This window comes from Bombus impatiens, unplaced genomic scaffold (genome assembly GCF_000188095.3).
Source record: "Bombus impatiens unplaced genomic scaffold, BIMP_2.2 scf_0142, whole genome shotgun sequence".
Classification (NCBI taxonomy): domain Eukaryota; kingdom Metazoa; phylum Arthropoda; class Insecta; order Hymenoptera; family Apidae; genus Bombus; species Bombus impatiens.
The window spans coordinates 2374679-2385651 of record NT_176561.1 but is presented as its reverse complement, the minus strand read 5'-3'; the positions used below and the strand labels follow the sequence as shown (position 1 = coordinate 2385651).

General features: G+C 35.9%; 1 protein-coding gene and 1 long non-coding RNA gene across 3 annotated transcripts in view; one reads left to right on the top strand and one right to left on the bottom strand.

Moving 5' to 3' along the window:
- Positions 1-44: 44 nt before the first annotated feature.
- Positions 45-2487, top strand: LOC117151320. Its single transcript, XR_004461147.1, has 2 exons — positions 45-2175; positions 2268-2487. It is a non-coding gene; the product is annotated as an uncharacterized LOC117151320 (long non-coding RNA).
- Positions 2488-7970: 5483 nt separating this feature from the next.
- Positions 7971-10973, bottom strand: part of LOC100741493 (splicing regulatory glutamine/lysine-rich protein 1) — a 16244-nt gene continuing 13241 nt past the window's right edge. The window contains exons 1-4 of one of the 2 annotated variants that reach the window (XM_033319260.1): positions 10887-10967; positions 9836-10226; positions 9316-9513; positions 7971-9025 (exon numbers count right to left, since the gene is read on the bottom strand). In XM_033319260.1, the coding sequence (XP_033175151.1) occupies positions 8903-9025; positions 9316-9513; positions 9836-10226; positions 10887-10939 (765 nt within the window). In that variant the 5' untranslated portion in view covers positions 10940-10967 and the 3' untranslated portion in view covers positions 7971-8902. Of the gene's footprint in view, positions 9026-9315; positions 9514-9835; positions 10227-10886; positions 10968-10973 lie in introns of those variants that run through there. The other variant, XM_003487200.4, reaches the window with a different exon arrangement.

Genomic DNA, 10973 nt, shown 5'->3' with positions numbered 1-10973 from the left:
TGACAAAACGAGACAGAGTAACAAGAGAACGTAGAGGAAGAGAGGGGAGCAAAGTCGTTTAATGAGATAGGATGAGCACACGAGTCGGTTTTATTCTGACTGATTAATAAACGCGACTAGACTATCGTAGACAGATTGGGTAATCGATGGAAGGGCTCGGATGGAAGGCGAAGCAGTTTATCTTCTCAGGGAGTTCTGTACATTTAGTTGGTGTGATTAGTTCTTTTAAGAGAATTTTTACTGAATTTGACTATAGGCATAGGTAACTTAACTTTAAGTATTATGTTGGCGTTATACTATGGCGCGTTGCATATATTTTGTCAAGCTTTCGAATCTTGAAATCTTTGTAATATTTTTATGTTAGAATAGATCCAGTTAGTTGTGATTATACGTCATATGTCTATATGGGTTTTAGGATGATTTTGTACATGAACAATTTATTTTTCGTGTTCAGTTTGAATTATCTTTCTAGTAGCCAGTATAGCTATTTTACTTTGGTTTGTTTGATGGAGACTTGAAAAGCAAAGATGAGGATTTTTGATGAGCGGAAATGGGAACAGGCGTTTCGAGAGACTTTGGAGGGGTTGAGCTATGCGGGTTGAATGGTAATTCGATTGGAAACGGCGTGGAGAAGGAAATTAGAGTAGAAATGATCAAGGAAGCGTTAGATGATCGGCAAGTGTAGGAGTTTCCTTTTCTGTTGGCCTATTTTCTGAACAATGTAGTTCACTGTAATTAGACAAGGCTTCTATTAACCTGTTAACTGGATAGTTTCTTTAAATAGAAAATTCTATAATTACGAAATTAAATATCAATAACAGGGACAAATGAATTTTAGTTAGATCACTTTCGAGTCCTTGCAGGTATATGTATATATGCATAAATATATGATATGATCTGTTTTGCAATAAAAATGAAATCATACATAAAAATAGAAAATAAGACCTTAAACTACATATTTTTTTCCCGTGGAATAAGAAGTTGTAGATATAGAGAACTTAATAAACTGAATACTACGAATCGTCTTAACGCGAAATAATTAACTATGACTGGAGAGACAAACGAGATTGAATTGAGTGATCAACGATGATAGCAAAAAGCTGTACAACGATTCTGTTGAAATATGGACAACTGCTTTATACAGAAACTAGACCTTTGTAAATAAAACTGTAGTTACAAAATCCGAGATATCCAAGTGCATATACCCATTTACGTGATCAAAAAAATATATGGCAGTTTGTCACACGTGAAAGAATACTCTGCGTGGAAAACAGAGAGGAATGCAATGTTGGAAGAGAAAGAGGGACGGAGAGAGTGAGAGAAAGAGAGAGAGAGAGTGGGAGAGAAACAAGCATGCAATTGTATACATATGGCACGCCAATGGCACGGTTGGCAATAGAGACGGAGACAAAATTGAGAAGGAAGCAGAACAAAGAGGAACACACAGATTATGCAGCGACACTGCCGGCTGTTTAATAAGCGATATCGATAAAAGTGTAAACAGAGAAAGGAATTCGTTACCGCGAGCGATATACTCTTCTGTACATTTAAAAAATATGTACCACGATGAAATGTACGTTTGTTTTTTATCGGATTTACACGAGGAAAATTCACTCTCGTTTCGTAGACGCGAAGAACAAACGACTATAAACTGAAAACGTAATTGACATGATTTTCTCATTTTACGGAATAATTTCGTTTTGAATAGAACGTTTTATTTAAGGAATAAATTGCAATTAAATTTAAAATCATAGGAAATTGTTTTGAAAAGTACAACGTAACTCGATATAAAGAATTATTATTTCCGTTTATAGTTGATGTTAGATCGATTCGTAAAAAAAAGTAAAAAGAAATGGTCGTATGGAAGAAGAAAACAAGGTTTTGAAAGAGTAGTTTATGGAAAAAATAGTAGGAAAAACACGCGCAACCGACAAGTGTTCCGCACACGCGGTTAAACAACCGTGTCGTCATCGAGATCCCGGACTCGTTCCAGCCGACGGACGTTACTTGGTTATTTACGATCGGGAAAAAACCGGAATGCATCGTGTCCAGCGCATGTTACAGCAAGGACACGCGCGAAAATTATGAATTAGCTGCGTGAAATCGTTATGACTACACTGTTAGACTGTGGATTCCCTTCAGGACTTTGGTTCCATCGTTATCGTCAGCGACGTGGTACATATTTTTCTGCCACAACATATTACATCATTAATTTCTACAACAAATCTAACAGAAGGAACTTTTTATTATTTGTGACGAATTTCTAGGAAAGGGTCTTCTTTAACGATTTTTATGAGATTTGTTTATACGTTTGAACAATACGAAAAATAAGAGAAACGAGGGATTGAATCCGGATGACCTTTAAAAAAATAAGAAAGCTGACATTCGTGTTTTACCATGTGTTGTCGAGTAAAGCGAATTCATCAGAAATAGGCTAAACCGTGAAAATGTAAAGTATAGAAAATAAATGCAGTTTTCTACAATTTATTTTATTTGCACGAGTTTTAATGCTGGTTGATATTAATATTACTCCAACGAAAAAACATTTATACAAAGAGAAACACAAGAAGCTGTTAGCTCGTAAAAAATACTGTACATCACGCAAGTATAGAGTATGAGATGCAGACGTGGGGTTTTATACAGTTCACTCTTTTCATAGATTTTCTGACGAGGTCGAGGTTTCTATCAGAGAATCGATTCGAGCGTGTAGCATAAAGAGCTCTCCGAGAATTATTGCTGGGAGCTTACGTCAGACACAACGGTACAAATTGCTGGAAAGAAGCAAGGTTGCTGCTATAATTGCGCGATCATTCAGCGTTCCCACTGACCGAGCGTTTTCATGCGTGTCTACGAGTTGTAAAACAAGGATATACATAATAAACCTATTTTTGGTCGTCGGAAATTTGATACAACTGCTGGAAACATATGAACTTCGAGACCTTTCAAACTGTATTTCAATTAACAAGTAAGCGACTGCGATCGACGATTGTAATTTATCCTTGAAAATTAATGATCAATGACTGTATTTCTTGAACAGTAAGTAATTTTTCGACTGAATTTTAATGAACAAATTGCACCGCGTTGTGTTTTAAATCATTGTCTTTACGTAAGATACTGTGACATCAATCACTACATATCTTAAATGATATTTGATTGGTAATTATATTTGGATTATGAGAGCAGATCTATTTAAAAGATATTCTTTTAAATCAAGCTCAGTATATATATATATGTCGGGTTATCATTGGGGTTAGGGGCGCATAATGAATCTTCACGTGAATTGGCCATCGTTGTTATGTACTATAGATGATATTGTACTGATGCAAATGTGATTATTACAGAGTTTAACAAGTAGCGGCGATTGGATAATCGAGATGTCGATGACAATGAATTTAGGTTCGATAACGAATCCACAACAGGATGACAAATACGATTTGATCCACGATTCTGATGTGACTCAACGCACTTGTCCACTGTACAAGTAGAACTTATCAGACTGAATCTCAGTCCAAGTGGAACCGCTCTTGTATACTCCTCTCCGTACTCCCTGACCCTTCGGGTCAATCTTTGTTTTTAAGGAGAGCTTTATAATTACTCCATACCTCTGTTAGATACACGTTCCTCCCGTGACCGTTCAGCGACCTGTTATATCACTTTGAGCCCAAGTCCACTGTCATAAATCTTGGGCACTCATACTCGGATTAGATCATAAACAACTATTTCTCAGTTTTATTATTTAAGTGCAGCTATAATAAAAAGTCTGGACTAAAGTATTGGGGACCTTCCCAAACATTCCAAAAGCAAGGCGCCGATGTCCTTTCATCTCCGACATATATATTTAAATTGATATGAATAAAAAGTCGCTTCTACAGCGCCTGTGTATAGGCAACCAATGCCAAACATGTTCTCCATTGCGACAACTTGTAACTCTACATGTTCGAATAAAAGATCTTTGAGGAAACGTGATTACGTGAAACGTGTGAAACACTTTTTTTTATAATTAATGCCAAAGATACCCTAATAAACAATGATGGATGAAAGCCTAGTTAGTTTAGTGGTTATGGAGCTCTCTGAAAAAATAGGTCATCAGACATAATGATGAGATGAAATGGTGAGACAGAATGGAAAACTTTACTACTTTAGGCCACTTTTTATTGGTGCGAACTTACCAGAATACATCGAGTTTTACAGTCAATATTCTCTATGGAACGACGATTCACCAGGTAATCGTTCACTTTACTCTCTATGTAACGTACATACACAGAATAAACGACATGTATACACGCGCGAGCACACACATATACGGGTTAGCGTGTGTGCTTGTTAGGCTACGAGATGGTACAGTTTCATGCTTGTTTAAATTCACCCCTCACAAAGGAACAAAATTATAGTTTCCTCCTCATCAACAAATCCTCTTTTGAAACAAAACTCGACACTTGACAAATGCATAGATTATTTTGAGATATAAAAATTCTGTCCTTCGAACCTGCGACTTATACACTAATTGTAGAATATGTATTTGGATTATACGATAGTAGATTTTGATGCGAGGGAATTGACATTTTACAACAGCTTTGTGTTTAAAAAAACTCTTTATCTGTCTCATCATAATTAGACTGCGGATTTTCATGTAGATTCAGATTTTTATGTACGTAACTAAAGAAATAGTATCTAGATACTAGATAGAGACAGAGATTAGTTTCATTCTCTAGATTTTAGATATTAGGATGAGTACTTTACTTTGGATATCTTTTATACTTTTAAGTAGTATCTTTACATTTTGTATGTTATATCGTTTCATATATTTTACACATTTAAATTCTCCACAAATGCATACAAATCTACAGTCTAATTATAATATTTTAAATGTTACAGCTTACTAGTTCTTTTCTTTTTTTTGAGAAGTCTCAAAATACGGCTGGATTCCTGTAGAATTTCATCGTCAAATAGTTTCACTTGTTTCGATTAATATCTTTAAAATTTCCAACAGTAATATACATTCTATTTTTGTCTTAAATATATGATAATCATGTCTCGCGGCCGTTTTACAATAGTACTTTGTTAAATGTTGTAATCGTTATCATAATTATACTGTCTCATATCATGAATATATTATATAGTAGAGATTATAATAATCGTTACAAGTTTTGTCATTCAAGGCAATGACATTTTAATGAAAAATTCGCGGCCCAGAAAAATACTATACATACGTATCTCACTTTTCTCTCTTTTTCATTTTTTTCTTATATGTTTTTCGATTTCTACCTCGTCCCTTTCCACGCACACACATACACAAGCTCCGCAAGGAATCGATTAATTGTAAATGAAATGTGTGCAGAGTATGTCAGGTGTTCAGGTGAAAATGATCCACTGACTATAGTGAAATTATGTAATTTGTGCGACTGGTCGTTCACGTCGAGATACCCTGCTCCTTTTTGTTACGCAACTTTAATATTAAAGGTTAAATTGAAAATTATCGATTCGGTTGTTTGTCAGAAAACGATTAATTTGGTTCAACGTATATAAAAATATTTCTATCGTTTTTTGAACCCTTTAACACGATATAAACTTTTAATCTTCTTCAAGCAAGAATTAGATATCTTTCCTTTTTCTTACACCTTTTGAGAAAAAAAGTTATATCTTTTAATCTTTGTTATAAAAGGCAGCAATAATTTTACTATACTTGTCAAATAAAATTTAAATTTTCTCCAAATGGAGCAAAGTTTTTTTCGATACGTAAATTACCATTTTAGCGCACGTAGGTAAAAGGATCGCGCGTTATTCGTACAAAAGGATGCTTCTCACCGATAGAAAAGCAGGTTTAACAATGGCGGGAAGGATCGACTGTTCACGCACGTGAAATATTGTTCGTGTTTTCTTCGGCGCGAAGTACAAAAGAACTCTCGTATCTTGAACAACAGTATTTTGAAAAGATAAGTGTATAGGCAGGTACTGTATTATGTTTCAGATTGACCCGATCGACGTTCACCATTGGACGATCGTGTCGTTTGAGATTTTTACCTCAGTTTTATTTATCTTCTCGCTGCTGAATCGCTCGATGAGTTGCAACGAGTACAACATTTACAATAGAGTCCTCGAAAAAACGATATATAGCTGCGATGCTCGCGTTCATCCCGAAGACCCGAGGCTTGCCTTTACAGCAGTAAAATCGAATTTTCGCGTTGCAGCAAAGAATCGATATCGTTGTATCCCTAGGTAAACTACGTTAGCGCGATAGGTCAGAATTAATTGAATTAAAACAATGGAAAGAAAAAAATGAAAAGTCGAACCGGGTTTAAGTAAACGAACCAAATCTACCGAGTCGTAAGAATGTCTTCATACTATATTTTTGCGATACTTTGACTATCGTTTACCCAAGAAAATCGTAAGCGATAGAGAGGTTTAACGCGTTGAGTGCCGCGATCATTTCAAAAATTTCCATTTATCGTAAATCTATAGACTCTTTTTTCAAAAAGATCTTCAATACAATTACTAGATTGTATAAAGAAGTGTATACTAATTAAGTTCTAATAAAATACAAATTAATCATATGAATTAATATGCTATGCATATTATTTTTAGGCAATATTATTTTTCAAATAATATCTTACATATTGTAATCATTTGAAGAGAATTTCAAGCCTGCACGAAAAGTTTCCTATCGATCATCGATGACCAACGTGGTACTTAGCGTGTTAAAAATATAAAAGAATCAGAATCGTTGGTAGGGCGAACAAAGATGCAAACGAGACACCATTGAATACACGTATTCGACGCTCGATCTATAATACTTTCATGTGTTTCGAGTTTCGATTTCCTCGGACGCGTATTGCGGGAAATCAGTGTAAATTACAATCGTTAATTACACATCTAGCTACGCGCGTTTTGCCGCAAGGAAGAATCGACAGGGGCCATTGAATCGACAGCTTTCGATTTCTTTCTCGAGGAATGAGATTGCGGCCGTTGCTCCTTTGGGAATGCTTTCTAATTTTCTAGCGTAAATTTCTCAGCTTAACGCCGTTCGTTCCGCGGAGACTGAGAAAGAACGCGGTACCGGAAGTGGCCGGTACTATTTGATTCAATATTTGCTTTCAGCAGAGTAAGTGGTTTTTCGTGTTGTGTGAAAAATCAATGTTAATCCAATAAACATTTTTCTAGTTGTTCGAAGATTTGCTTAAAAGTTATTGGTCGATGGTACTTGTAATAATCATAGTAAATTATATAGATATTGCTTTCCTAAATTAGTTTTATATGTTTTATTATTTATATTGGAGTAGATTCGTCGAGTCGAAAAGACGATAGAAAAACTTTGAATAGTGTTTGTTCGTTAAAAATGCTATTTTATGTATATAGATGGCAACACATGAAATGGTTAAATAATAGGCCTGTTTATCGTTGTCGAAAAATGTAAATTGTGTGTATAATAATAAAAGTAGTTGGTAAAAAGACGTGTTTAGCCTATGAAAGACAGAGAAACTTTCGTTTTATCTGAATTTTATAATTCTTTATTAACAGATTGCGGATATTTATGAAACTCATATTTTTATGAGTATTTTAGATGTTTTACATATTTTACATATTTTTGCATGCAATTTGCATTTTATGCATTTTTGCATCTTTAGATCTTTTCATAAATGCATAAAAATCCGCAATCTATGTACTTATCAACGATGTACGTAACTGTTTTCGAACTGTAATTAATTCGTCTCATTCCTCGAGCTAGAGAAAATACGCAGCAAGTCGATGTAACAAAGCATAAAAGTGATCATTTACAATAGTATTGAGTTTTCGAGACAACACGCCGATTATTTATATACCGCGTTTATAACATGGCTAACATTTACGCTAATGTATATTTTTCCTGTAATTTCCCCAGATGAAATCCTTCTATCGATAAAATTTCACACTCTCTTGTAGTAGAAGAATTCGAATTGAAATTCACGATCGCAAATTGGTCCAGTTTTATCAAGCTAATCAAGTTCAATCCATAGGACCCGGGGAGATTAAATGTACATCATCTATGAGCAACACGGTTCAGATATCGATATTAACATTCTTGAGAATCGAGTAGGTATCATTTCGGTCGGACATGGACAATGAATTTTTAAACAATCTCAACAGCGAGGTCGTTTAAACGTTAACTCTACGCCTATTGTACAAATTGGTCGAGCTTTTACCAATCGTTTACCACCGAGTGAAAATGCAACGAGTAATATGTATACAATTGACAAGTTGAAATCTTTCTTTTTGACTTCGATACTTCCTCTAGTAACTTCTTTGTTAAAGCACACTGCAGTTTGCTTGACATTATCGAAAATACTTCTCAATGAAAAGGGTAATTGTCGTGAGATACCACCTCGAAAAATTTCATCAACATCTGTGATGCTCAAAAACGAAAATTTGCTTTTCTCTATAGAATGAACTTCTTCGTGAATTAAATTTGGGACACAAATACGCGACTTGCAATTTTTTTATCTGAACAGCTTTCCTTCAAATTCGAATTTTTTATTTTCAACAATATCATTCGATGACCATTGTTTCTTAAAAACCCTCGAAATTGTAGGGCATTGCATAGTGTTCGATATTTCCCACACAGAGATCATTTTAATTGTAATGCCGATCAATTTTCCTGAACCAAGAGCTTCTAAATGAAAATTCACGAAGGTCCACTTACATATATTTTTTCGATTATAAAGTTTTAAATATTGGCTGGCTGTTTATGTTATTAGCAATTTCATCCCAAATAGCCATAAGACGACGGTCAATAACTAACTGATTCGTGGCTCGTCGGTCCATTAGGAAACAGTCAACCTGATTTGTGCGCAATCACGTGAACTTTTGCTCCTTATGGAAGCACACGGTGAAGACCGTGTCGTCGCCATGGAGGTTCGTTTCCGCTGTCTTAGAACAGTACGCAACCGGAACCTTGCATCACTTCGGAAATGAACATCGGCGTGCCGGCGCCTAGTCCACCGTCAGTCTTCTGGTTCTCATTCTTGTCGTACTCGCAGTCGAAATAACAGCTCTGCGAAGGCAATTTATGAGTTTTCATGTTCAATTGTACGTTACTGATATATATATATATATTGCTGCTCATAAGTATATGAAGAATTCGTTCAATTCGTATGAACAACTTGAAATGAACTTAATTTGAAAGAATGTTTTTGAAGGCAAATGAAAATATTTTAATAATTCTACTGTGCATGTACTCTCGATTTTACTACGCACATATTGTCTTGAAGAAGTAACAAAGTATTCGTAGAATATTTGAAAATGTGGGTTATTCGATATTCGTGCTGTACAAGGGCAAGTTACCTGACAGTCCAAGCATCTGCAGTGGTCGCTCATCTTGCAAGTGATGCCCCACTGTTTCGCCACTGCTCTGTATAACTCTTTACTCGACTTGTGAAGGATCTTGGGTGCTTTTGTTCTATTATCTTCGCCAGACGCGTCGTTCCCGAGGTTCTTTCCACCCTCGTATTTCTGAACCTCGGCTGCGTGCTCCAACCGCGTCTAAAATTACATCAGAGTATAATAGAAAATTTCAATAAAAACCTGTATCATACCACGAAGCTTAAGCTCTCGCCTAACACTTAAAACAATAAATGAGAAATCTCTCATCTTTCGAAAATTACTTAAAAAAAAAAAGTTAAATTAAAAAACTTCCAGCATTCAACGACGAAATATTCAATGGAATATTCTCAAAAGAAACTTTGATCTTACTGTACGCGTAGAAAAATTTGGAATCAAGTATTTCCATCTTAAAGATTTTGGTGATCGAATGAAACGGAGCGAGTTAGCTCTTTTATTCGGTTAGGTCAACTCAGATCTTCACCTGTTCGATAACGTGCTCGTAAGAAGGAGGAGGGGAGCTCGGTATGGCTTGTTCGTTCCTCACCATCAGGCTGTTGGAATCGAATATCGCCGAGTTTAAATTGGATTCAGTTTCGGTGGTCAATTGCAGTTGACTCATTGGAAGTTGAACGTTTCGTCCATTCGCGTTATCCTCCTCGTCCTCTTGCGCATTTTCTTCGTCCTCGTGTTCCGTGTCACTGCCTTTGTCCGCTTCTTTCTCGTAATGTTTGTCCTTCTCCATTTTGTATTCCAATTCTTTGTCCTTGTCCTTCTCACGGTCCTTTTCGTCGCTGCTGCGCGACTTGGACATTTTTGAAAAGGGAAACTTGAACGGTGCCAGTTTGACTATTTCTTTTTCCTTCTTTAGTCGCCTGCAATAAAAAATCTGCTCGTTAACGGCGAACAGTCGGCTACTGGGAGAAAAGGGCGATAGGAATTAATCGAAATATTCGAGGAACTATACTAATTCATTAAGAAATAAACAGCGGAATATTGTGGAATTATGTAGACGCCTGTAAAACTGTAGATGTTGTTGAGAAAAATCTATCGCAATAGATATTTTTTAAAAGTACGCTGCTTTTTAATTTGCAGGAAAATAATTTATTATTGTGCTATAAATCTTTAATTTCTTCAAACTTCTTAAAATCGTAGAATGAATGCGATAGGAGGAACAAACGAAAATGTTGTATTCGTAATTTCAAGGAATTCGATAAAGTAGATTGATTGAAACAAAATTGCAAACGAAATATTGCGTTGCCGGCCTTAATGGATTCAAGCTTTTACGCGTAAGATAGAAAAGTTGTCGGTGAATTTTTCCCCTCTCAATAGCAACGCAGCTTTCAATGCCGAAACGCGTGCGAACTTCCAATCGATATTCCTACATTTACAATCGTGTCGTACGCAATGCAAGAACTATTGACTCTAATATAGCATAGGTGCGGTGTAATTTTTCTCTTCTGCTTTCAAACCGCACTTAAAAAAGCTTCTTGGCAACTATAGCTCCTCACTCTGTTTCCATCATCGCCACTTACCCACACTTCCTTATCTCCACAGCTCGCAGAATCCTCGAGTGATTCTCGTTCATGCTACGCGACACGGATTCATCGAGCGCGAGCCAG